We start from the raw sequence: 24,940 nt of genomic DNA, 5'->3' as shown, positions 1-24,940 counted from the left end.
GCCTCTAATTTTGTGGCTGATTTTAATCCCCTGAACTCAACTGCACAGACCCATGCCTGTGACTTTTGCTCTTTCTCAAGTCTTTTTTTAGTCTTTCTGACTACTACACAAGGAAACTTTCTGGATCCCAGCAGGTAGTTCAGTGGGGCAAATGGAAAACCAAGCCAGAATGAGTCCAAAATCACTCTGTATTGCTGCTGACTCACGATCCCACTACCATTTTTCTCCTCCCCAACACCCATTCTGGCTTCCCCTTTTTTTATTTATCTCTTTTTTTCCCCTTCCATTTCCCGTCTTAGAGTACAGCTGAGTAGTTTCCCCTTTTCTCAGACTAGTTTTGCTCCTGGAATGATCTTTGCTCTGGCCAGAATATAAAGGGAGGCTGCACCCAAGACAAGTTTTCTCAGAGCCAGGACACAGGAGGGGAAACAAGGAGGTTTTTGTGACTGCACAGGCTCAGGTTGGTCCGTGTAATACAGAATGGTTTATGTTAACAGGGAAAAAATATATTTTACAGCTCTGAGGCAATAATGGGTTTAGCAACAGGGAAGTGTGTCTCTTGTAATCTGGTGTTTGTGACCATAAATTGCTGAAGCTGCAGAGGTGGGATCTGTGAGCTGGCATGTGGGAGGCAGGTGACCTCAGGGCTTCCTGGTGCTGATCTTCACCTCTATGTCTACAGTGGAAATCATGGACAGCTCTGTGTATGTATGAGGCACAACATGCAGAAGAACACCTTTTGTATGATGACAGGTGAACTCAGTAAAGGCTGTTACCACTGAGGGTTTTCACAGAGCCTTTTTTGGATGTCAGACTTAGTGTCTGTGTGGTCTGACAAGAATTCAGGGATCTCAAATGCTGGGGAATGGAGAAGGAGGTGTGAACTGTTTGTAAAGCAGAGGCAACAGCTTATTAGGAGAGTTTTAAAGGTGTTTTCGCTTTTTGCCATCATCCTGTGTTGTGTCCCACTCTTTTTGTGTTGTTTATGGGGATTAAAGATTCAATTCTAAGCATAGCTGAGCACCTGGAGAACGCAGGGTGATGTTTTTTAGTGAGACTTGACAGCACTTTCTTTGAATAGCTGTTGGGAATCTGGAGTTGGCTGGATTTTCTTTTGTTCACAGGGCTCTCAATGACTTGCCTGTCCCCACTAAGTCTGTTGCTAAATAGTTTTACTTTCCTGTTGCAGTGAGTTCTGGGAGCTGCTCAGCTGCTTGGAAGGAGGTTCATCGAGCTTTGGTGACTTCTGTTTTCTCAGAATTTCTCCCCAGCTGTGGCAGCAGCACTGGCACCACCCTCAGCTGCTGCTGCCCCCACTTCTGGGACTTCCCTTTGTGTGAGGTGTGACTGTTCCACAGGTGATTTGCCAGCACATGGGAGATGTGCTCCTGTGTCTAAAGGACACTTTTCCATTCTCAGTCTGTGAACATCCTCGGCTTTTCCACCACGCTCCAGGAGGCTGAGTCTGCTTGCTTGTTTTCTGGGGGGTTGTTTTCCAGGCAGGACAACGCTGCTCACTGACACTTCTCAGCGCTGACATGTTGGAGGAAGATAACGATGAGATCTGCTGGAATAACCTGGAGAACTTCCGAGTGAAGCTGATCTCCGTGATCGACCCTTCCCGGATAACCCCCTACCTCCGGCAGTGCAAAGTGCTCAGCCCTGACGATGAGGAGCAGGTCCTCAACGACCCCAGCCTGGTCATGCGCAAACGGAAGGCAGGTGGGTGGCTGAGGGCAGCCTTTGGCTCCCTGGATGCCCCTGTGCTCTGCTGGGAGCAGATTGGAACAGTTAAAATACTTTTGTTTAGTCACTGGGCAATCGGTTTAGGATTTTCTGGGGAATTAGGCACTGGAAGGGCTGCCCAGGGAGGAGGTGCTGGTGTCACCATCCCTGGAGGTGTTTAAGGAAAGACTCAGTGCCATGGTCTAGTTGACAAGGTGGTGTTTGGTCATAAATTGGACTTAATAATCTCAGAGCTCTTTTTCAACCTGATTCTGTGATTTAATCCCAGGGACTTCTGTATGTGGAGAATGTGGAGCCATTTTTTGTGATGTTAGAAATAGGTGAAGAGATGAATAACTGAACAGAACGTCCTGTTGCCATTCTTGCAGGTGTTCTTCTGGACATTCTTCAGCGAACAGGACACAAGGGCTTTGAGGCCTTTATGGAGAGTCTTGAGCTTTATTATCCACAGCTGTATAAGAAAATAACTGGCAAGGAGCCCAGCAGGGTTTTCTCTATGATTATAGGTACTGTTTGTGTCCTCAAAAACAGCTCTTCATTTGGTGTTGCTGTGCAGAGTCGGGAGCACTCCCTGCCTTGCTCCCTGTGTGCTTTGGGAGCGTTCTGGGAAGCACAGCCCTGAGATCACAGGCTGGACTGGGGGGAGGGTGGAGAAGGAAGCAGAAGGATAATTCTTTCTGCCTTATTCTGTCAGTGGCAGTGTGGTGCAGGAGGGCACAGAGCAGGGGGAAGCAGCAGGGATAACTTGATCCCACAAGTTCAGGGTTGGCATGGGCTGATCCCGAGCTGCAAGTGGGAAGTGGGGGGAAGCTGAGCTGTGTGTGTGCCTGGGAGCAGCCAGGACAGCAGGGGCTGACACCTGCCCCCCAAACAGACACCGCTGGGGAATCGGGCCTGAGCCAGGTGCTGATGAACGAGATCATGAAGCTGCAGAGCGCGGTGCAGGAGGAGCGGCGCAGGGCCCAGGAGCTCACGGTGTGGCTGCACAGCAAGGAGGACACCATTAGGGAGATGTGGGTGAGGGACAGCCTGCTCCGAAAGCACCAGGAACGGGCCCAGAGGATGAAGGAGGAGAGGGACAGCCTGAGCAGGGAGCTGAAGAAGTGCAAAGATGAGAACTACAACCTGGCCATGAGCTACGCCAAGCAGAGCGAGGAGAAGAGTGCGGCCCTCATGAAGAACAGGGACCTGATCCTAGAGGTCAGTCACATGTCTCCAGCTTCCCCCTTCTTACCTGACCCCTAGAAGGCTGGGCTGAGCACCAGACTTGTCTTTGCCCAGCATGAAGCACTGAGCATCTTCTCTAGCAAACGGCATGGCTCGGTGGTCTCTGGCTCAGCCCTGTAGGCCCATGTTCTACAAGTTGTGCTATGAAGAATTAAGAGCCTTTCTCTCTGCTCTCAGAAAGACAGCACAGGAACAACATGGATCTGTAGCACTCAGGCAGGACTCTGGTCCCCAGAGCACCAAACCTCCCGAGGAAAACTGAGTGGGGAAAAACTTGCCCTGTGTTTGTCTGGGGAACGAAGCGAGAGCTGCTTTTGCAGGCCAGAGTTTTCCCCGTGGTCCTGATGAGCTCTGAACCTTCTCACAGATTGACCACTTGAAGCACAGCCTCATGAAGGCTGAGGATGACTGCAAGCTGGAGAGAAAGCACACCATGAAGCTCAAACACGCCATAGAGCAGCGCCCCAGCCACGAGGTGGTGTGGGAGATCCAGCAGGAGAAGGAGCTGCTCTTGGCCAAGAACCAGGAGCTGGAGAACACTCTCCAGGTTGGTGGGCTGGTTGAATATGGATTTGTGAGAAGTGGTTACTTGTAGCAGCCAGGGAAGTGATGAGGCTGCGTATTCTGTGGGTCAGCTGTGACCTCGTTCTCCCAAGTCAAATAGAACACTGGGGCTGGGAGAGTTGATATGGAGTTAGGTGCTGGCTGTATCTCACTTTTTCCTTTGTCCAGCAGGTTGCCAGGGAACAGAATTTGGAGAAGAGCCTCTCCAAGGAGACTCTGGAGAGTGACTGCAGGCAGATACTGGAGGAACGGCGGGAGCTGGTGGACACCATTTACAGCCTGCGCAAGGAGCTGCGCCGAGCCAGGGCGCTCCAGGACAAAGTAGGTGCTGCAGGGCAAACTCCTCCTCAGGGTCCTGCTGGGAGACAGGCAGGTGAAGCACCTCTTGCCTGTGGAGCAGAGCAGCTGCTCAGGAGCAATCCTACTGTAGTATCTGTATTTTAGCATTCTCTGTGCAGGTGATGGCTCAGGCTGTGGAGGTCTGGCCAGAGCAATCTGTGACACACAGTGGGAGCGGTGCCAGTCTGGCTCAGGTGCTTTTTGACCTTGTCTCAGCAGTATGCAGAGGAAAAAGAGATGCTTGAGCTGCAGTGCACATCCCTGAGGAAGGACTCCCAGATGTATAAGAAACGGATTGAAGCTGTTCTGCAGCAGATGGAGGAAGTGGCTGCAGAAAGAGACCAGGTGATAGAACATTCCTCATGGAATGCTGCTCATCCCTGCTCTGCTGCCCGAAGTGGACAGATACGTAACCCTGACTGTGCTGCTGTGTGACATGGCACGTGTTGTCCCTCTCCCCAGGCTCTCCTGACCCGGGAGCAGTTCCACATGCAGTACTCCAAGAACCTGGTGGAGAGGGACGCTCACCGCAAGCAGATCCGGGAGCTGGGGGAGAGATGTGACGAGATGCAGCTGCAGCTCTTCCAGAAGGAGAGCCAGCTCCTGGCCACTGAGGCCAAGTTGAAAAGGTTGCAACTGGAGCTTCCCACCCTGGTAGGACTGTGATCCCTGGGATGGGATTGGGAAGCTGAGTGTGGGGTCAGAGTGTGGCTGTTCCGAGGCCTTTGCAACTGGACAGCTCCAGGGACCACCTGCCTGGGGAACCATTAAAATTAATTAAAACCAAATGCTGAGTTTAGACAATGGAAGACATGATGGTTCCTATGACCTGACATTAGTTCCAGGCATGGATAAGGTGGGCTGATGCTGTGGTTGTGTTTAGAACATGTCCAAAGGTGATGAGGGGAGATCCTCAACCATCAAAGAGTGAACTCTGTTTAGAGACTCTGTGTGAGCCATTTGGATGAAATGAGAAGCTAAACTTTCTGGAATTAAATTAGATATACAGGGGCTTTTAATTAATATGGCATCTTGTGTGCTTTCTCCAAGTGACCAGAAAGGAGTGTAGGAGGCAGGAATTCCACACTTCTCTGTTTTTTGGAGTTCTCAGTCTCCTCTGTGTTCCCTTGCTGCCACCTCCTTGCTTGTGAGGAATGATTAATTTCTACTGGTTTTGTTTCAGACCTCTGACCTGGATGATACCTCCTCCAGAGATTCCCAGGAAGTGAGTAGGGTGCCTTGTTTACCTTTCACTTTCTTTTGGGATGGTTTCACATTCCTCACTTGCACTCAGTTCCCCAAGTATCAGCAGTTTCCAATCCATGGCTCAGGCTCCTTTCATGACACCAAAAAGTACAGAGGCAGCCAAATAGTGACAGAATCTCCCTGTGTCCTGAGGATTCTCAGTGTAGGACACAGTTATGGCATTAGTCAGCAAGATTTGCTGAGTTTAAACAAATCAGGGGCATTGAATGATTTGGAATTGCTTCTAATTGTCTCTCTTGTGGGAGAACAGGCAAAAATAAGTCTTACCCTGGGGACATCCATAGTAAAGAGTTTCACTTAGTTCATAACATCAGAGCGGGAGTGATTGTCACTGTCACAATTTCTGGAGGCCAAAGGAGCTCATTATCCTATTCATGGAGGACAAATCCATGAGTAAATCTGTAACTCCTGGCTCAGTCTGCTCTTTGCTGACAACAAGGTACACCAGGGAAAGGCTGGTTCTAAGCATGTCCAGTTTCTTATATTCCTGTGTCTCTTCCTGCAGACTGAGGGGCAGTTCTCACGTTCTTCCTCTGTTTCTGTCCCACAGCTCACTCTTCACAATCACCTGGATGAAGATGCACAGCCCACTAAAAGTAAGGCTTTACCTGGGAGAACACTTGCCAGAATTCTGGAGAGAATGGTCCAGTGTTTCAAAGGGAAATGAAAAGACACTCCTGGGTTTTATTTTTGGCTGGTCACAGAACAGAACAAACATCCTTCCACTTCAGCTGGACCATGTGGCTTTCTCCAGGGATTCTTCCCTCCCCTCTTCCCTTTTATGTAGCAGGTTGTTTTCCCAAAAGCAGAACCAGGTGGTGAGTGCTGTCACTGGTTCTGTTTCTGTGGCGTCCCCACTGGAAATGATTCAGCAGTGTGGAAAGGAATTAATAGGCTCTTCTTAGAACTTGAAAATCTCTTTTGAAACAGGTTGAGAAAGGGAGAAAACTGGCACAGTAGAAGAAATTTTCTGGTTTGATCTCCTGGAAGATCTAAATCATCTGTTCATTCATTGAGAGGAGAGATTTTTCACAAAAGCTGAACAACACTGATCCAAAAAGATTTTTTTATTATTCTGCCTCGCTCAGTTCAAACATATATATCCTGACACCTGGTCACTACATAAGGAGTTTCACCAAAATATGGTCTGATGTGAAGTGCCTTGATATGCACAACTTGGGGAACAGGGATAAATTACTGTTAAAACAATAATTAACATGTTTCTCATGGTGACCTCTAACATGAGTATTATTTTTTTAATGATGCTGAGCAGAGATGCTGCTTAGTAAAGGTTTGTTTTGCTCCTGCATAAGCAGAAACTGGGGAAGTCCACCATCTGAGAAAGACTCAGGGCTCAAGTAAAATGAGAAGTGACTGCACTGATCACAGGACCAAGTCCTGGCATTTTGGGCCTGGTTTCGGTTCTGCTGAGGACTCTGTGCAGTTACATCACAACTGTTCTGTTTGAAGAACTGGTGGAGGGAGAAGTTACTTCACAATGGCAACTCTGACTAAAGGTGTGATTTTTCCATCTCTCAGAAGATTGCCCTGATGGACCAAACCAGCAGCTCAGCCCTGGAGAAGACAATCTGCCCCCAAAGTCACTCAGTGTAAGAGAATCTTCGTGGGTTCTTCTGGGGTTTGTGATCTTTAATGTTCTCATTAATGATGGATTTACCAGGTTTGAGAAGCATGTCAGCTTTTCCAAAATCTGAGTACTTAGTGTACAATTCACCCTCCAAAAAGGGTGAGCTCTGAACAGCAGAACATTTGTGGTTATTTCTCCATTTGTGCATAGAAACTTCTCCTGATTACTTTCTATCCTTCATTTCTGGGTGTGGACATTTTCCAGTTTAATTGATTGCAGCATTACTGTTTGTACAGGAAACAGAATGTGAGGGAGTAAATATGCTGAAACTCTGTGAAGCAGAGGTATTCCCATCCTGCACACACACTAATAGGGACAGCCCAGAAATGAACCTACTGTACTTCATTCTGCAGGCAGCTGCGTGGTGCTAACACTGATCTGATGTTTGGAGGAATCCACCTAATTTTTTTTTTTTTTTTTTAATTCAAGGAGTGTGCCTTGGCCAATGAGGAACTGGCAGAAAAGGAGAGGAAGAGGATGAAGGACTGCTTTGAGCGCTACCGAAGGTCTGAGCTGCAGTAAGCAGGACTAACCTAGACATACCTGTGTGGCCTAACTTAATATCTTGTGTTTCCTCTTTTCTGTCCATCCCCTGCCCCCAAGCTCGATTCACAGAGGGCATAAAATTAAACACAAAATGGACTTATACATACTAAACCTCCCCAAAGCGTTGAAATGCTGCTTGTCTGCAGAAAACACCTTCTAAAAATGATATGACCGGTCTTGTTTTTCAGAAAAAGAGCCATGAGGAGGGTCCCAAAGGACCGGCACCACGAGGCCGACTGGGAGAACACCACGGGCAGTGACAACACCGACACTGAGGGCTCCTGAGGGAGAGACAATCGGGACACCATGAGCTCCTGAGAGAGGGACAGCGGGGACACCATCAGCTCCTGAGAGAGGAAAACAGGGACACTGAGGGTTCCTGAGGGAGGGACAACGGGGACACTGAGGGCTCTGGAACGAGGGACAACAGGGACACCGAGGTCTCCTGAGAGACAAAAATGGGGACACCATCAGCTCCTGAGAGAGGGACAAGAAGGGACAGTGAGAGCTCTGGAATGAGAGACAACGGGGACACCGAGGGCTCTGGAATGAGGGACAATGGGGACACCATCAGCTCCTGAAGGAGGGACAACAATGCCATTGAGGTCTCCTGAGTGCAGGAACCAACCTGTGAGGAAAACCCAGCCTGTGCTGGGGTGGCTGTGCCTCTGACTTTCACTCTCCATGGACTATTTAGATTTTAAGACCATCCAACCCAACATTCACGAAAAGTTAACGCGCGAAAGGCTAATGCGTGCCAAAGGTTGGACTTCGTGATCTCAGAGGTCTTTTCCAACCTCGTTGATTCTGTGTTTGCCTCTGACACCTCCTCGTCCATCTCTCTTATAGGTTAATAAACACGATTAAATATCTGCTTGTGCGACAGTGCCGGGGGCTGAGCTGCCGGTTAATTAAAGGGTTAATTAAAGAGTTAGTTGAAGGCGGGTCCCTGGCGCTGCCCGAATCCAACATGGCCGCCGGCGCTTCAGCCCCCGCCCCCCGGCGCGCATGCGCGGTGTCATGCGGCGCGTGGCGGGGGCCGTGCTGAGGGCGCTGCCCCTGGAGGCGCCGCCATGGCGGCCTCGCCGCCCCCCGCCCGGCCCCGGGGCCGCACCACCGCCGCACCGCTGGCTCTGCACCGCCCCGGGGCCGCCCTGGGGTCCGGCCCGCCCGCTCTGTACCGTCCCGGGGCCGCGCCGGGTCCCGTCTCGCCCGGCCTGCACCGCCCCGGGGCCGCCGCCGGCCACGCGCTATCGCCTGGTGTACACCTGCAAGGTGGGCGAGGGGGGGCTGTGAGGGACAGAGCCGGGAGGGGCTCCCGGTGTAGCTGCTCGCTTGTGGTTCTAAACCTGCAGTCAAAGACTAACTCAGGCTGGAAGAGCCCTCTGGAGGTTTCCAGTCCCACCCCGTTGTGCGAGGAGGATGTTCGGGGTCTTGTGAGTATCGCTGAGGATCCCCCTCCTCAGGGAGGCACAGAGAGCAGTGAAACCCCGCTCGGCCTTTGTGTTGGGCTGAGCTCACGGCATCGAGCCGCTTGGGGTAGTTCGAGGTGACAGAGGGGGGAGAGAAAGTTTTAATCGCATAGAGGGGGTTTGTCTTAAAGGCCCAGGAGCTTCAGGTCCCGCGCTGACAAAAATCCGCTTTGTTTCCCAGGTGTGCCAGACGCGCTCGTCCAAATCCATCTCGAAGGCCGCCTATCACCGCGGGGTGGTGATCGTGACCTGTCCCGGCTGCGGGAACCACCACGTCATCGCCGACAACCTGGGCTGGTTCTCCGACCTGCAGGGAAAGAGGTGGGTGTGCCGAGGGATCCTGCTCAGCCCTGCTCAGGGGTGCAGCCGGACCCTCCTTGAGCTCCTGCGTTATTTCTGTGATGCTTTTAAAATGTGGCTCGGGCAAAAAGACACAAAAAAAAGAATTTTTGCAGCGTGTAATCCTGTTGCATCCAGTTCCTTAAAGCACACAGACTCGGTTTTAAATCACATGTAATTTGATTGGTACTGTCTAGGATCCAAATAAACGGTGTGAAGCTGCAGCAGAAGCTGTGGGGTGCACAGGGATCCTTGTTGGTGGCAGCAGGTGAATTGCTGCCTGTGGGGTTCTGTTCCCCTCAGGCTTTACCACATCACTGCTGGGTTTCCCTGGATAAGTGTCTCAAGCGTGTAGACTCAGCTGCTGTGGAATTCCAGTGATTTCTAACTTCCTGAGATACCTTTAAAAGCTTCTGTTTAGCTGTAATTGCTAAATTATTGATCACAGTGGATAAAAATAGTCCCAGAAGGTTTAGGCGGTTTTCTCTGCTTCCCAAACTCTTTATGGAGCAATCCCATGGTGATGCCCTCGTGATTCACTGTGTGGTGTCAATCCTGAGGGCAGAGTGGAGGAGGGAACTTGTGCTTGGCTGTGCTGGGCCTTTGCTGTGGTGTCACTGTTGGCTCTCAAATCGCTGTCCAGGAACATCGAGGAGATCCTGGCAGCCAAAGGGGAGAAGGTGAGACGTGTGGCTGGTGAGGAAGCTCTGGAATTGCTGCTGGAAAGCTCAGCAGAGCCCGAGCCCCAAGGTCAGCTGGCACAGGGGGACAGCAAGGAAGCCCCCCCAGAGCCTGGCAGCAAGGGACAGACCTGACACGTGGGGCTGTGACCTGTGGGACAGACCTGACACGTGGGATTTGGGTTGCTCTGCTGGTGCTAAGAGACTCTTCACCTTCATTCCCTGATTTCCACAGTCTGTATTTAAAATAAACTTGGGTGTGGGTTTTTCTCTGTCGTGTGTCTTTGTCTTGTGTAACTTTGCCTTTGATCAAGCTGATGGTTTTAGAGATGGTGTAGGTATTTTTCCTGGTACTTGTTTTGCTGACTTTGAGGCTGTTTTCAGTGCTTCAGCAGTGCCCAGAGCCCAGCTTTGTTCCCTGCTCAGAAGGCAGCCAGAAATTCTTTGTCTGTGTGATTTTGGCCTGGCAAGGTGCAGCTGGAGGTTTCCGGGATGTCCCCTGCCCTTCCCAGGCATTGTGGAGCTGGTGGAGGTGCATCCCATGGCAGAGGGAGCAATTGATACCACCTGAGGAGGTGAGTCCCAAATTCCAGAGCCAAAATGATCCCACAGGAGGGTCAGATCACCAGCTCTCGCTGCTTTTATCTGTCCTTTGCCATCTTCTGGAGTTTTGTTGCTGTGCCCCTGGTGTCAGGGCTGAAAGTTCTGTATTTTGGGGTTACAGCATCAGCCCCCACACTCAGGGATCCCACTTGGGCATTAGGGGTTTGCAGCTCCTTGTTGGGGAGGGGGAGGATGGGTGTGAAGGCAAAACTGATAGTTGTGGAGCACGTTGGAGAGAAGTAGAGCACCTAGAAATTTGCCTTAGAGTTCACTGGGAGATACTGAGGGGCTTTTTAGTGCTACTGATGCATATTAAGATTAGTAAAAAGAAAAAAATGTAATAAATGAGAAATGTAGCTGTTTGCACTCAGGTAGTGGTGGATCAGGCAGTGAGATGATCATGTTGGACTTTGTTAGGGTTTGTTTCCTCTGTACAGTGAAGTAGCTGCTTTTTTATGATTTTGAACTTGCAATCAAAGACTAATTTAGGGTGAAAGAGCTCTCTGGAGGTTTCTAGTCCAACCCCCTTGCTAAAGGAGGATGTTCAGGGTCTCTGAGGGTGGAGATCCCTCAATCTCTTTGGATCCCCCCTCGTTAGAGAGGCACAGAAGGCAGTAAAACCCCTCTTGGCCTTTGTGTCTGGGGCTGAGCAAACCCCTTTCTCTCAGCCAGTCTTGTCCAGCTGCTCATGGTCCTTAACCAGCCAAGGATTCAGTGAGGGCATTATGTGCATTAATGAGTTTACTTCATCAGAAGTGTTCATAGCAATTTTATACGTGTTGCATTGTAAGTATTGGGTCAGAGCAACAGGAAAATTGTCGTGTTGCTGTTGGTGTGTCAGTTCAGAGTGATGAAACAGGGGCAGGACCTTCACCAACCAGCTCATGTGTGCTCAGACCCTGGTGAAATACAGCTCTCCCTGAAACAACAGCTGCTGGAGAGATCCAGTATTGAGAAACAGGAGTCTTGCATCTCCCAGCACTGCTGTGTGCTCACCCTGTGCTGAGCTGTTGGCACCTATTAGCACTGCAAGAAAAGTGCTTATTTTATTACCTTTAATCTGAAAATCAGCATTCTGCTTCCATGGTGCTGATGCCTTTGATGGGGTGGAACAGAGCAGCTGTTGCAGGATCCGTGTTGCCTTGGAAACAACTCATTTACAACCTGGCTTTTTTTGGCTGTTTTCCTTACCTTTCTTACCTGTTACTGTGCTCCAGCTACAGGAAGGTGGTGCTAGTTTTTGCTGTGTTATAGTAAAAAATGTAGCAAAACCTGTGTTGGCCATTCCTGTATTTTAATCTTTCCCTATCCCAGTGTCCTCTGGCACCTTGTGCCTCTGCAGCCCCCAGCTCTGAGCAGGGAGGGCAGCAGTTCTTGCTGCTGCTCTGAAGGTTCAGGCCAACATCACATGAGGGAATTTGCATGTAACACAAAAAATATTTGCTGCTAAGAGATTCCAGGTAAAAAAAGGAATTCTGTGCTCCCTTTTGAAGTGGGTTTTTCTGAAAAATGTTGTGTCCTGGGGCAGTGGGTTTGCTCTGGAAGAGGGACACGGGTGTGTCTGAGGGGAGCCCAGCAGGGGTTGGTTTAGCCAGAAATGAGGAGTGGGGAGAAGCAGCTTTTCTCCTGAACTTGTAGGTGTGTCAGGATGGGGAAAAAGTGCTGTGAAAGCCCAGTGGAACAGGAGACAGACTGAAGGAGCAGAGGAGAGAGACTGGAGGCACAGCTGACCAGGGTAAGTCTTTGGGACACAGAGGGGAGGGGGTGATTTCCAGGGTGGCAAAGCAGAAGTCCCAGGGCAGCAAACAAAGCTGTTTGCACATTATTTGACACATTCCACTTTGGTAAAGGGATGGATCCTGTTCCTGAATCCTGTCCCACAAGGGCTTTTCTGCAACAGGGCAAACACTGCCTCATTTTCTGCCTCTAGTGCTGCCAGTGTTTACCCAGCAGAACAGGACTGTGCTGGGCAGTGTCTGTCAAATGGGGGGCACTGGGTTCTGGGACCAGGGGTGGTAAAGGGGGCTGAGATGGGGTCCTATGGGGCTGGGAGTGAGTGGCTGAGAGCCTTTCCAGCTGAGGAATATCAGTGAGGGCTGGAGCAGCAGCACAGCAAGGCTCTGGGGAGGGCTGAGGGAAATGTGGGGCCTCAGCCCTGAAGTGACTTGGTAGTAAAAAAAAAATAAAATCTCCCCAGGCCTGATATCAGCCCTGCCCTGAAAGTGCCTCGGCTGGGTAGGAGAGGGCAGGATCTCACGTTCTGCTGGGTTTTGAGAGTTCTTCATGAAGAGGATCTGCCCAGCACCAGGGACAGCCTCTGTTCCGAGTAACTTGCTCCACAGCTGCAGCAGCAGCAGCACTGCACGGCCCCGGCAATCCCGCGGCTCTCCGGCGGGTGTCAGCATCGGAGAGCTCTTCCCGGCTTGGGATCGAGCTCTGGGGGTGTGGGAGAGGGAAGGGTTCAGCAGAGCAGCCACCACTGCGGGCTCTGGGCTGCCCTGGAGACTCAGTTGTAGCCTCCAGACAAGTCAGCGTGTGCTGCCTTCCCCAGCGCTGAGGATGGAGAGACAGGAGGTGAGACCCCATCACTCATCCACAGGGATGGCATCTGCTCCTGGGAATCTGAGCCTGCACACACAGACTTCTGGCACAGAACTACTGCATGGAGGCACCCAGAGGTCTGAGGATGGCTCTTCCTGGCTCTTTGCTCAGGACTGGCAGTGGCCAGCACAACTTAGCCAGGCGTGGGAAGACCAGCTGGGACTTGGCTTTATCCTCACATTCAAACTCTGCTGCTCCCAAAGTGCTTTCTAGCATAGTCCAAGAGCCTGCTCATGCCTGCTGTTGTGTGAGTGTCCTCTCTGAGGGCTGGTGCCAGGGCTGTGCAGTGCCCTCGCTGCCCTGGTGCCCTGGCAGTGCTGGGGGACAGCACAGCTCTGGGCCAGGCGCCGGGGAGGCACCGAGATGGGCAGGGCCTGAAAGGAACGGCCTGGCCTTTCCTCGGCCTTTTCCAGGGGTCTTTTCTCCCCATGCAGGGCTGCTCTGCCTGCCCTGTCGTCCTGGAAACTTCTGGGCAGGGAATTCTCAGGGCTTTGTATCTCCCTCCACAGCCACATCCATGCTGGTAGGCAGGCAGAGCTGGGACAGGGGCTGCTTCCAAGAGATCTGTGTGCTCTCAGTGTAAAGGGTGTGTAGGTGGGTGCAGACACCCTTTTGTTAACATGTGGGGTGTCTGTCACCAGAGACCCCCCACCCACACCCACCTCCATTCCAAAGGGCCACGATTAAGCCCTGCTGTCAGCCAAGAAATAATGGAAATGAGTATTTGCACTGAAGCTTAGACACAAATATTTATTAAGCACAACCCCCCCACATCCCTTCCCCTTGAGCTGTATTCATTTCTAATATATTAATCCATTTGGCAGATTATTTTTTAGAAAAAAAACAAGTACCTGTGGGTTGGAAATTTCCCATTAAAATGACATTAGCAAATGCACATGTAAAAAATAAATAAGCTCATACATTCAAGTATATGGCAAATAATACCTCAATAATACCTCTGAAAGCTTAATGGTCAGATTCCAGTTCACCACCTGGCTGAGAGCTGCACAGGCCCGAGCCTGCAGCTGGTCAGGTCATCATCATCATCAATGTTTTCCTCTTTTACAAAGGCCAGCTTGGCTGGTACAAAGGTGGCTGGGCAGCTCCTCCTCTCCCTTCTCCAGAGCTCTTCCCAGCCCCAGGAAGGAGGCCCAGCCTTGGCCAAGTGGTCTGTGCAGCAGGTGAGTGCTCCCAGGTAGCAGGTAAAATGCAGCTACCACTCCACATGGTCAGTGCAGGCAGGGAAAATGCCCCATGAGCAGCATCACTGGTCTAAAAACATCTCGCTGCTGGTTGGGAATGCTTCCAACAAACGCATTTCAAACAGGAAGTGTTGATTTTATTCTCTACAGGAACGTCGCTGCTTCGGCACAACTCGGTGCTGCAGTTTCTGAAGTCCAAGATAGTCTCTGGTCGAGCGAAGGGAAAATACTGCACCTCCTGAAGTCAGGTCCCTGCTCCCCTCCTGCAGCTTTTCCAACTGGTCCAAAAGGGGAAGGAATGACAGTAAATGTGGCTGGGGCTCCCCTGAGGCTCCAGGTATTGGAGGTGCCTTGCCTGGAGCAGCTCTGCCAGGGCCAGGAGCAGCTCAGCACTGGTTGGGGGAGAAACATGGAGGCTGAAGGGCCATTATCCCGAGCTGCTGTTGGACACAGAAGGGAGGAAGGACAAGCTGTGGGCAGAAAGCTTTGCTGGCTGTGGAAGCGGGTCCTTGTCACAGGCAGGTTCTGCCTCAGGCACCCTCACCTGCCTGAGAACCTCGGCTCAGTGGCACCAGAGCTGCCCCCATTTGCCATGGGCTGAACACATGAGCAGAGACCTTCCCCTTCCCAGGCACAGCCCCTGCCCTGGGCCTGCACAGCTGGCCGAGCTCCAGGGGTAACAAGTCCCACTAAAGCTCAGGGTGAGCGAGGTTTGCTCCTGCCCAAGAGGTCCCAGGACAGCTCTGCCCAGGGCTGGGGAAGCAGGGAGGTGTCCAGGGCTCTGCAGAGTCCTCAGCAAACCTAAAATACACTCAGGTGTGTGGGACGACGATGCAGCTGGGGTGGGGTAAGATTTAAAGAACTGGTAGGGCCTCAGACTTGGGCTTATTTTCTCCTGTAGAAGGAACAAAGCTGAGCAAGATGTTCCAGGGAAGGATCCAGAGTCATTTGTGTCACCTCGTGATGTAGGCAGTACAGGAGGCCTTCAAAATGGAAAAGGTGCTCTTCCCTTCCCCCATTTAATTAAAAGTGTTGTGGAAATAAAAGACATCAAGGCTGGAGTTAACTACCCCCTCTGGGCTCCTACAAGTTCCTGGGTTTTTAGGTGATCAGCAAAGGGGCTGCCAAAGCCTTCCCTCATGCCCAGTGTTACAGGGGCCGTGTGTCCTAAAAAAACCCCTTGTTTGAAAATTGTGCCCCATATCCATGGGGCCTTCTTGTAGCAACAGGACGGAGGTGCAGCTCCCACATCCCTGGGGTGGCTCCTGGGACAAGTCTGTGGTAGCACAGGAGCCCTCGGGTTTGAAACCACTCACATTTTTTTTCTTTAAAAAAAAGCCCCAAAACCAAATAAAACCAAAACAACCCCCCCAGACCAAAGCCCAGTTCTTAGCTGGAACCAGGCCTGTGCTGCTCCTCCTCGGCCTCCTCCTGGGCCGAGGCCAAATCCACCCGCTGCTCGTCCATGCGCTTGGCCTGGACACGCTGGATGAGGCTGAAAAAGTCTTCGTCCGGCATGGTGGGACCCCGGGGGATGGAGTCAGGGGGGGCACAGCGCTGGTCATCGATCCTGGAGGACTGCACGGGAGGAGAGGGGCGTTAGGGTGGGGCAGGATGACAGGGAAGGGCTGGAGCAGAGGGTCCAAGCTCCCGTCCCCCCCCCAGCACAGGTACCTGACACTTCATGAGCATGTTGAAGAACTCGTCCCCGGGCTCCTGGGCGTCCCCCTCCACACGCAGGTGCCCCAGGTTGTTGTGGGTTATCCGCAGCCCCGGCAGGTTGCCCACGTTGGCACGTTGGTCATCCAGGCGCCTGCTCTGGGAGCTGGCGATGAGGTCGAAGAACTCCTCTGTCTGCGGAGACGCCATCAGGGCAGACTGTGCTGTGGGGACAGGGCAGGGTCACCCCTCTGCCTGCAGAGCCCAAATCCTCCTCACCAAACCACTGTCCAACCCACCTCCCACACAGGCACAGACCCAGAGGCAGCACCAGGGGGAAGGAGGTGCCGTGACAGGGTGAAAAGCAGAACCTCACACCCACCTCCCACTGCTGGACCCCCCGAGGGGCTCCCTGGCACTGACCGTGCTTGGTCAGCTCCTGGAGGCCACCAAAGGTGCCACCTCAGCCCAGGAGACTCAGTGCCCCCACCTTAACCACAGCCTGGGTGTGATCACTGTTTTTTCCAGCACTACAGGCAGCTTCCACTGCCGCTTCCACTCTGGTTCCCGGCTGGAGCCAAGAGGCACCAGGCAGACAGTGGCAATTGCAGGTGAGCACAGAGTTCCTGAGCGCTGTGACAGGTGCCTGCACAGTCCTGAGGGTCAGGAATAATTCCAGACAGGTACTCAGCAAAGCCCAGGCCTGGCTGAGCCTTCCCCCTGCCAGCACCTTCCCAGCCCCCCAGAAGCCCAGCCTGCTTGGGCCAGTTTGAGGAGAGGCTGCCAAGGTGAGTCCACAGCCTGGAATAGGGTTGGCACAGGCTGGTGCCAGGGGTCCCAGTCCAGAACCAGTACACATAATCCACCCTCTATAGACCCTTTGGAAATGCATCACTGGAAAGAGCCTGGCAGCTCCTGGCAGCTTCTGGGCAGGGAAAGGCTCCCAAACAACAGACACTGCACTCAGACGGGGGCAAGCAAAGGAAAACTGTAAGAAATCCAGCCTGACTGGTGTTCCTGTCCCACCGAGCCCAAAGCACTGGGGCAGAGGCTGCCCCGAGCCTCCTGTCACAGTGAGCTCACCTTGGAGCCCCAGCTCATGGAGCTGCAAAAACATAGGAAAATCTCAGCCCTGACGCAAAGATGAGTTTCTTCCCCTTCAGCTCACAAAGAATCCTTCAAAATAACACGTCCAAAAGGCTCAGAGCCCAAATGAGCCAAACAGAACATGTGCCTGCTTGTGCATTCTTTATAAAGCTCTGTATTTTAAACCCAGTCTCCTAAATTACACAGCTGTTACAGCCAAATGCACTTCTGTGTCAGAAATGCATCTTTTGACAAAGTGATGCTTATTTCCACCCTATTTTTAGATGATAAAAGCCCTCTCACCTCACAGCCAACCTGCCTTCTTGACCTTCTCTGCACAGCTCTGCTCTCGCTGCCACTTCAGCCCCCACCCCTGCCCCTGCTCCTTCTGCCCAGCTCTGAGGGGTGTCAGGGGTCTCCTCCTCTCCCGTTTACACTTTGTAGTCTTTTGGAAACTGATAAACAAATCCCTCAGCTCAAATGGACTGTCTGGAGCCCTTTGTGCCAGTGATTAAGTGTGGAGTGCGATCTGTGCATTTTAGAGCTGCTCTCCAGCTTGGGTTAAACAAAGGCCGTCAACACCGAAAAACCCGAGTGCAAACACAGCCCTGCCTTTCCTGTCCCATCTGTTTGTCAGGCGCCTTCCTCAATTTATCCCTGCTCTTCCTGGGGGCGAGCTCTCTGTCTGCCTGCTGGAGCTTCCCACTGTTTATCCATCCCTCTGGCTCCTCTGTCCTTACACAGCACCTATCACCACAGCATCCAAGAACAGTACAAAATCCAGAAGTTTTTCCTCCACGGCAACACTATTACAAAAACTGGCAGTATTTTAACTTGCCTGAGAAAGCCTGACCCAGCCCCTGCACGCCCCAGGTTCTTACAAGGCTCCCTCAGCCGTGACCATCATCATCTTCCTCATGGAAGTGGCAGAAGTCCCCATGCCAACCTCACCATTCCAAAGCCAAGACCTAAAGATCCACACTGGAGAAATCCAAGTGCATTTTCCATTTCTCTTCCTAGTTTACTCCCCAAGCCTTAGCTCACATTCTCCAAGCCTTTCCCTCAGCAACCATTAACATAAGAATGTCTCTTCCTTCCTTAAATAATGAGGGAGATTGCCAAGGAACTGCTAAGTTCAGAGAGCTGAGGCTTAGGGAAAACATCATGGGATCCACAGTAAACCACAACAGCTGGCCAGGCTGCGGGAGCAGCGGCACTCCCACAGAAACAGTGCCTTAGAAACGCTCGGGTGCTCACATATCCGCTCTCCCAGGGCAGGCACCGGGGTGGCAGCTCCCTCCGCAGCCTCCGACGGGCACTCCTCCAGCGGGCAGCGCTGATCATCCATCCGGTTGCTCTGGAACTTGCTCAACAGGTCAAAGAAGCATTCCTCATCCGAAGGGGTCCGGTTGATTTTCTGGAAAGAGAGCGGACAGAGTCAGAACACCCCGAACAGCTCCAATCGCTCCGTCTGGTGCGGATTGGGAATGGTCGTGGCCTCTCCTGGTCTATTCAAAGGCTGGGTCCTGGTTGTGCCCTTGGCTTGCCAAGCCCCCCAGCTGGGAGCCTTTTAGGGTCACTGCTCCTTGGTCCCCCTGATTCCAGAGGCTCCAGGCACTTCCACAGCCCAAAGCAGAGCCCGGCTCCCACCAGCACGCGGACGAGCCTCACGCTGAGCAGTCGCTGTCACTGCAGTGCCTCGAGTACCCAGAGCAAACTGGAGGCTGAAGGGGAAAAAGGGGACAAAAGGGGACAGCATTCCCCAGGCACTGCTCCGTGGGGAGCTCCTGGGCTGGAAAGGGCAGGGCTCAGAGAGGGATGAAGGGGAACTGTGCAGCCACCTTGGCTGAAGTGCTGCTGAGTGCCCAGCTGGGGCTCAGCCCGAGCTCAGGGTCTGCTCTTCCACCAGCTAAATCCAACCCTTCCACACTGCCCCTCGCACCCCAACGCTTCCCTTCGGTGCCCCCATGTCCTCAGCACAGCACTTGTAACAGTCACCCGGCTGAAAATGCCACTAAATTACAGTTTTTCAGGACAGCAGCGCTTACACAAGAGCCCCAAATGAGCACCTTGCACTGGGCAGGGATATATTTAAGTCGTGCTGCAGGAGGGCTTGTGTTGGAGGCCACCAGTCCAACAGCCAGTTCCAGCACGGAGAGGGGCTGTGTGCCCTGAGAGCAAGACCAGAGCAGCAGGAACAACAGACTTTTCCAAGGAGTCCCTTGGAATGGGAGATAAAATTAACCAGCGATAAGAGGGGCATCTACCAGGCTCGGGGACGGTCCCTGAGTGCCGAGCTGGTCCCACCAGTTGCTGGAAAAAATACCACAACAGAAACCAACCAAAACCTCCTACAACTGGGTCTGTCTGTGCTATTTTCCAGCACAGAGTCTGGGCAGGAGCACTGGATCCCTCCTGGGGGGCAGCGCATCGTGCCAGAGAGATGGCGAGGGCACAGGGAGAGCCAGCCCCGAGTGCCAGACTTTCCAGTGGAGAAGGGATCCCCTTGGCTGCTGATGAAGCAAAGTCCCTCTCCCAGCTCTGCTTGTGGCCACTCTGGGCAGCCTGGGAGCCTTCCCAATCCCACCACATGAAGTGCCATTCCCAGCAGAGCTCTTCCCTGGGGCAGGGGCAGGCAAAGCCCTTCATGGGAGCTCTGCAACGGGGAGAGACTTGTGCTGACAGGGTTAAAGCCACAAGTTGGATTCGGTAAATGAAGGAAAACAATTTTCCTGTATGCCAAGCGAAGCAGATGAGATGCTCTCAGCTTCTATTTAGGGCAGCGTCAAAATTAGCAGCGGGCCAGAGAGGAACATTAGCAATGTGGGAGCTGATTGGGGAGGGGAAAAACCCCTCTCACCTCCCTCCATGTGCCGATCTGTTCATGGATCCATCCTCTGAACCACCAACAGTTGCACCTTGGAAATCAAAGCTTGAACTGAGGGTGAACTACATCTCTCACAGCTCTGCTGTGTTGGGCTGTGTGACCCAAATTTCAGGCTAGAGGAGGAAGCGGCTCATTCACACCGAGCCTCCCTCCAGCTTCCCCACAACCACACCGAGTAAATCAGAGCAGTCCTGGATCCACAGGACAAGTTCCCCCTTGCAGGAGCAGCCTGACAGTGTGTGGCCAGAGCCCCCAGCTCAGGGCTTCCCCCCACAGAGACCAGATTGCCCTGGGGCATGTCCTGCCAGAGACCCTGAGATTTGGGGTGTTGGGATCCCTGCTCACAATGTGGCTGGGAGAGGAAAGGATGCTCTGAATCAGCAGGAAGAACAGCCAGTGCATGGAAGTGTGGGATGGGGCTGGCTGTGTGCCCGGGTACCTCCTGGTATGGTGGCACCCAAGGGGCAGGAGGTCGGTGCCCCTGGGCCATGACTGGGACTCACACGTGCTGTGCCAGCCAGGACTGGACCTTGGGAGCTGCAGGGCAGCACCTGAGGACACCAGGCTCCCTCCAGCACTGCCCCAGCCAACCCCCGCCCCAGGCCTGCACCTCTCTAATTAAAATGCCCAAATGTGACAAGGCAGGGAGTGCTTGGCTCCTTCCCTCCCAGCCTGCTCCAAGCCCCGAGGCAGGAGCTGTGAGGGCAGATGGAAGTGTGATCACACCCTGGGGCTCACCATCTGTGCTCGCCCGGGGCTTGGCACATCCAGGGCATCCCCACATGGGGCTGAACAACAGCCATAGGACAGACACACACACCAGGTACCACAGGCCCAGGTCCCTAAATGCTTCCTGGGCACCACCTTTGGTTTCCAGCCCCAAGACTCACCCCATAACTCGTGTCCCTGGCTGGGACATCCTCTGCTTCCAGCACTGCAACTGCCCAAATTCTGCCAACTGTCACCATCCTGTGGTCAGCCAGATGCTGTCACAAAATTAAAACCAACTCTGTCTGCATGGGGCAGAAGGACCTGGGGCTTTTGCTGGCACCCACAGCCCAGGGGCTGCTGGCACAGCAGAGCTCACCCCGGGGCAGATCTGGCTGCAAACACACTCACCCTCGGCACACACACACCTCTCCCCATGAGGTGACAAGGACAAGTGTGGAGCCTCTGCTCCCTGACCTCGGGAATACAGTGACAGCTCTGTCCCAGGCAGGTGGAGGTCCCATTCATGGGGGCTAGAGCTTTGTTCCCATTTTCTGAGAGTGGTATTCCCACCTGGACACTGCCAGCTCTTCATAGAGCTGAGCAACCTGGCTCGGGACAGCCTGGGAGCAGGACTCTCCCTCCTGACACACTCTCTCTCCTGGAAGGCATCCAGGCTTTTGCATACATTCCCTTGCTGGTGGATGAACAGGCTGTTTAACTGGCCTGGGTGGATTCAGGATGTGCAAACCACAGCTGAGATGTTGAAGAGGCAGTGAGGAGCAGATCCTGCTGCCACTCCCCCCTCTCCCTGCAGGATGGGACCACTGGCTCTCCAGGAGGGCTTGGGAGTCCCTGCAGGTCACTGCCCTGTGGAGGAGCACAAACCCACCCTGTTTCCTCTCTGATAAACTCTCACTCACACCAAATAAGGTCCTGAGTTGCCCAGCTCTGCCCGAGACACAGAGAAGAATCTCTTGGGGAAACGCCTCACTCCGGACACTCTGGATGTGCAGGTGAAGCCAAGGCTGAAGTGATCCCAGGAAAGCCAAAAAAGTCAAACCAACTCCTGTGCCTAAACCCCCTCAGCTATTTTCACTTGGAAAGCCATTAAACAAAGGCAGAAGACCTAATTGCAGGAACTAAACCACTTCCCAGCTCCCAACACCTGAAGTCACAGCCCACAGATGCCTCTCAGGGCTCCTACCCTTGGAGCCGCTGCCCACCCATGAGAGCCTTTCTCTGACACATTCCCATTCCCAAGCCACATCCCGGGATCAGCACCCTGTCCCCAGTCTCTCTTTGGCCCCTCAGCAGCCCATACCCTCCCAGGGTATGGGGGGCACCAACATCTGCTGTCACAGGTACCCTCAACCCAACGCTCCGGAGGTGGTGGCTTCTCCCAGAGCTTCCTGCTGCCCCCACAGCAGCTCAGGATGCAGCTCTTCCCACATTTGCTGCTCAGCCCCACCAAAGCCTGCCTGAATCACGCCCAGGCTGCTCTGGGACAGGGGTTCAGAGACCCCCAAACACCACCAGATCTTTCTGTGCTGGCCAAGTCATGGCACATCCACCAGTGATTCCATGGGGGAAAAATCCCCTTCAAAAGGAGCTTCTCCCACCAAACCAAACTGCTGATGCTCTCATGAGCCACCCAAAGGGCCAAACATTGTCCCTCAGTCAGATCAGCTTCTCCTCCCACAGCTGGTTTCCCCAGGGCACTGACCTGCCTTTGGTTCCCCTCCTGTCCTCCAGGCTCAGCTTCTTGCAGACCTGCCCCGAGGCAGGAAGGAGCTGTCAGGCTCAAGGGCTGCTCTGCCCAGCCCTCTGAGGGGACCTGCAGGCAGGACCTGCTGCCCAGCAGCCAACAGATCCCAGTGGATCTGGCACAGTGGATCCACCTCAGGAGCTGCTGCTCGAAGGCATCTGGTCAGTGGCCGGGTCAGGGATGAGTGAGGACGGCAGCGGGTTCAGGGGTAACGCAGTTGTTTTCACTGCCACCCCCTCAGAACACTCTGCCTTGGCATTTATGTGTCCACCACAATTCCACCTTATTTCAGGGAGGAGACAACCTGGAGATGTGACCTGCCCTCGTCCTGCAGAGATGCAGTGGCAGAGCTGGGGCAGGATCCAGTGACTGGTCCCCAGGGCCAAGCTCTCCCCAGTGGACAATCCTTGGAAAACCATGCCCCTTGTTCTGGTAGCATTATGTGCCCAGGGCCTGGCAGATATTCATTCCCACACATCCACATCTCTGTGCCATGCCTTATCTGTCTCTCCCTCTGTGAACCAGATGCACCATCACTCCTCACCTCTGCTCTTTCCAAGGCAGTTGACCTCAAAACCCCCAGGGAGGAGCGGGGCTGGTGGTGCTGGTGACCCCCAGTGCCAGGGCACCTTCTCCAGGGCTGCCCTGCTGCCTGTCAGTCCCCTGCACGTGGCTTTTCTTTATCCTGTATCACCCCAACACCTCACCCTGGAGACCCCACTGTGGGGGCTGCACAACCCCAACCCATCAGGCTCTGAACCTCCCCACCTCACCTGGTGAAGGGCAGCGAGGGGGAGGTTTGCAGAGAGCTCCCAAACGGCAAGTGGGGGCTGGAGGAGAGGAGTGGAAGGAAATCCCTGCCTGAAAGCCACAGCCTGTTTCCCCGGGAGCTGAAATGCCTGGAGCACCATCTCTCAGGGGCTCTCCCAGTGCCCGGCCAGCAGCACCTCGGCTGGAGCCTCCACTCCTTGACGAGCCCCGTCATCTCCAGAGTCAGCAGAGCTGGAAAACTCGCCTGGTCCTTGCTGAGGACACCACTTCCCTTTCCATGCCAATCCTTCGGCGCCGCTGCCAGGCTCCCCCTGAGGGCAGGGCTGGTGCCAGACACTCCGTTGTCCCCCTCCCCGGGCTCAGGGATCACCACCCACCCTCAGCACTCTCTGCTGTGAGACACAGCACGCCCCGAGAGCCTGAGCACTGCCTGCAGCCCATAAAGTTGCCAAAATATCAGTAATAAAGTTGCAGAAATATTAATAATAAAAAGTTCACGCTGAAGCTACCTGAAAACTTTTAAACCCCCGAGCATACACAGGCACATCCCGGCCTCTGTATCTCTCCTCTGTGTCTCTGTATCTACCTCCTCCTCCTCCTCCCGACCCAGCCTCTCATTTCACAGAAAGAAGGAAACACAAACAAAACCCGAGTTTTCCTCACTGACCTCAGCAGCCAGCTCTTCCCCAGGCTCCAGCTTTCACATGTCCACGGGCAGGAACGACCAACCCCTCGCAGGGCAGCGGCAGCGATGCTCCGGCAGCGCCGGGAGCTCTCCCAGCCCCGCTCCGGGAGCGCGGATTTATGCGGAGCGCGGAGCCATGTGAAGAACGTCGCCAGCTCCAGTGACCCGCTGGGTGCGAGATGAGGCTTAAAGCGACAGCCCTGCTCCTCCCAGAGCCGCTCCGGTGCCCTGGCACGGAGGGGAGGGGGGGGTGGGCTCCAGAGAAGGCTCCTCTCTCCCTCACCTCCCTGCCACGATCCCTCCTCGTGTTATTAAGATGATGCTCTTAAACACACAGTGGAGCTACGTGAATATTTAGCTTTCCTTCCACCTCCTCACCTCCCACCCGCCACACTCACTTTACCTTAAAAATAGATTGGGATCGATTCTCCTAAACTACATCTGCAAACACACTCGGCTCCACAGGCACAGGCACCGCGGCAGCAAATGCTCTGTGCACACACAGACACAATATTATCGCCTGGATTTAAAGCACCAAAATACTGAAGGACCATTTTTAGCTCCTGATAGTCCTCCTGCTCCTCATATTATTAGATGTGCGATTTTTTTTTCTTTTTTGTCTTATTGCAAGAGCTGGAGCTGCTCAGCCATAAGCACCTCCCGATTTAAATGTACCACCGTTCAACAGAGGGAAATTTCTAATTGCAACAGGGTTTTTAAACAGGGAAAGATGGAAATGCCACGCAGCAGCCGAAGAGCTGTTCTTACCTCACATTTGTGAAATGGGGATTTCTGGCAGTGAAATGAGGCACTGGGAGGAGAAGCAGCTTTCCAAAGGGGCAAAATGGGGACAGAGCCCGGGTGGCACTCCCAGCTCTCTGTCTACGCTGTCCTCTCACACTTCATTCTCATGTTTCACTGCCAAAGTAGTAGATTTCTTTAGCCTTAACAAATGCAGCTTTGGGGAACTGCCCATGCTTTTCCACACCAGTACATTTATCTCCAGGAGTCACACAGTAATTAGAAAGATGGAAACTGTGTGGGACCTGAGACCAGGACTCCTGCAGAAGATGGGTAACAACCCAGGGGCAGAGCCCACACACACACACACACACACACACACACACACACACACACACACAC

General features: G+C 53.3%; 4 protein-coding genes across 9 annotated transcripts in view; 3 read left to right on the top strand and 1 right to left on the bottom strand.

The window, feature by feature from the left end:
- Positions 1-7,850, top strand: part of CARD9 (caspase recruitment domain family member 9) — a 9,119-nt gene extending 1,269 nt beyond the window's left edge. The window contains exons 1-14 of one of the 2 annotated variants that reach the window (XM_027650263.1): positions 76-460; positions 1,190-1,358; positions 1,500-1,722; positions 2,115-2,252; positions 2,621-2,946; positions 3,341-3,520; positions 3,706-3,858; positions 4,093-4,221; positions 4,339-4,530; positions 5,060-5,101; positions 5,693-5,738; positions 6,682-6,752; positions 7,220-7,308; positions 7,525-7,850. In XM_027650263.1, the coding sequence (XP_027506064.1) occupies positions 1,539-1,722; positions 2,115-2,252; positions 2,621-2,946; positions 3,341-3,520; positions 3,706-3,858; positions 4,093-4,221; positions 4,339-4,530; positions 5,060-5,101; positions 5,693-5,738; positions 6,682-6,752; positions 7,220-7,308; positions 7,525-7,621 (1,647 nt within the window). In that variant the 5' untranslated portion in view covers positions 76-460; positions 1,190-1,358; positions 1,500-1,538 and the 3' untranslated portion in view covers positions 7,622-7,850. Of the gene's footprint in view, positions 1-75; positions 461-1,189; positions 1,359-1,499; positions 1,723-2,114; positions 2,253-2,620; positions 2,947-3,340; positions 3,521-3,705; positions 3,859-4,092; positions 4,222-4,338; positions 4,531-5,059; positions 5,102-5,692; positions 5,739-6,681; positions 6,753-7,219; positions 7,309-7,524 lie in introns of those variants that run through there. The other variant, XM_027650262.1, reaches the window with a different exon arrangement.
- Positions 7,851-8,344: 494 nt separating this feature from the next.
- DNLZ (DNL-type zinc finger) lies at positions 8,345-10,094 on the top strand. Its single transcript, XM_027650293.1, has 3 exons — positions 8,345-8,611; positions 8,990-9,129; positions 9,791-10,094. Exons 1-3 carry the CDS (start codon positions 8,345-8,347, stop codon positions 9,960-9,962), a joined length of 579 nt encoding a protein of 192 aa, XP_027506094.1. The 3' UTR covers positions 9,963-10,094.
- Positions 10,095-10,208: 114 nt separating this feature from the next.
- On the top strand, positions 10,209-15,279 carry LOC113950414. The gene is made up of 4 exons (XM_027650267.1): positions 10,209-10,402; positions 12,069-12,165; positions 12,628-13,177; positions 14,384-15,279. Exons 3-4 carry the CDS (start codon positions 12,714-12,716, stop codon positions 14,832-14,834), a joined length of 915 nt encoding a protein of 304 aa, XP_027506068.1. The 5' UTR covers positions 10,209-10,402; positions 12,069-12,165; positions 12,628-12,713; the 3' UTR covers positions 14,835-15,279.
- GPSM1 (G protein signaling modulator 1) overlaps positions 13,762-24,940 on the bottom strand; it is a 110,135-nt gene continuing 98,956 nt past the window's right edge. For 4 of the 5 annotated variants that reach the window (XM_027650253.1, XM_027650252.1, XM_027650251.1 and 1 more), the window contains 3 exons: positions 18,236-18,395; positions 15,908-16,116; positions 13,762-15,811 (listed from right to left, as the gene is read on the bottom strand). In XM_027650253.1, the coding sequence (XP_027506054.1) occupies positions 15,623-15,811; positions 15,908-16,116; positions 18,236-18,395 (558 nt within the window). In that variant the 3' untranslated portion in view covers positions 13,762-15,622. Of the gene's footprint in view, positions 15,812-15,907; positions 16,117-18,235; positions 18,396-23,779; positions 24,122-24,940 lie in introns of those variants that run through there. The other variant, XM_027650255.1, reaches the window with a different exon arrangement.

This window comes from Corapipo altera, unplaced genomic scaffold (genome assembly GCF_003945725.1).
Source record: "Corapipo altera isolate COAL_440 unplaced genomic scaffold, ASM394572v1 268, whole genome shotgun sequence".
Lineage (NCBI taxonomy): Eukaryota > Metazoa > Chordata > Aves > Passeriformes > Pipridae > Corapipo > Corapipo altera.
This window is presented reverse-complemented; position numbering and strand designations above follow the sequence as displayed.

Excerpts from the sequence above, each read along its gene's own strand:
- LOC113950414 (XM_027650267.1), top strand. The coding sequence starts at position 12,714 with ATGAAGAGGATCTGCCCAGCACCAGGGACAGCCTCTGTTCCGAGTAAC. Across the intron at positions 13,178-14,383 it reads GCACAACTTAGCCAGGCGTG|GAACGTCGCTGCTTCGGCAC; the intron begins GGAAGACCAGCT and ends TATTCTCTACAG.
- DNLZ (XM_027650293.1), top strand. The coding sequence starts at position 8,345 with ATGCGCGGTGTCATGCGGCGCGTGGCGGGGGCCGTGCTGAGGGCGCTG. Across the intron at positions 8,612-8,989 it reads GCCTGGTGTACACCTGCAAG|GTGTGCCAGACGCGCTCGTC; the intron begins GTGGGCGAGGGG and ends TTTGTTTCCCAG. Across the intron at positions 9,130-9,790 it reads TCCGACCTGCAGGGAAAGAG|GAACATCGAGGAGATCCTGG; the intron begins GTGGGTGTGCCG and ends ATCGCTGTCCAG.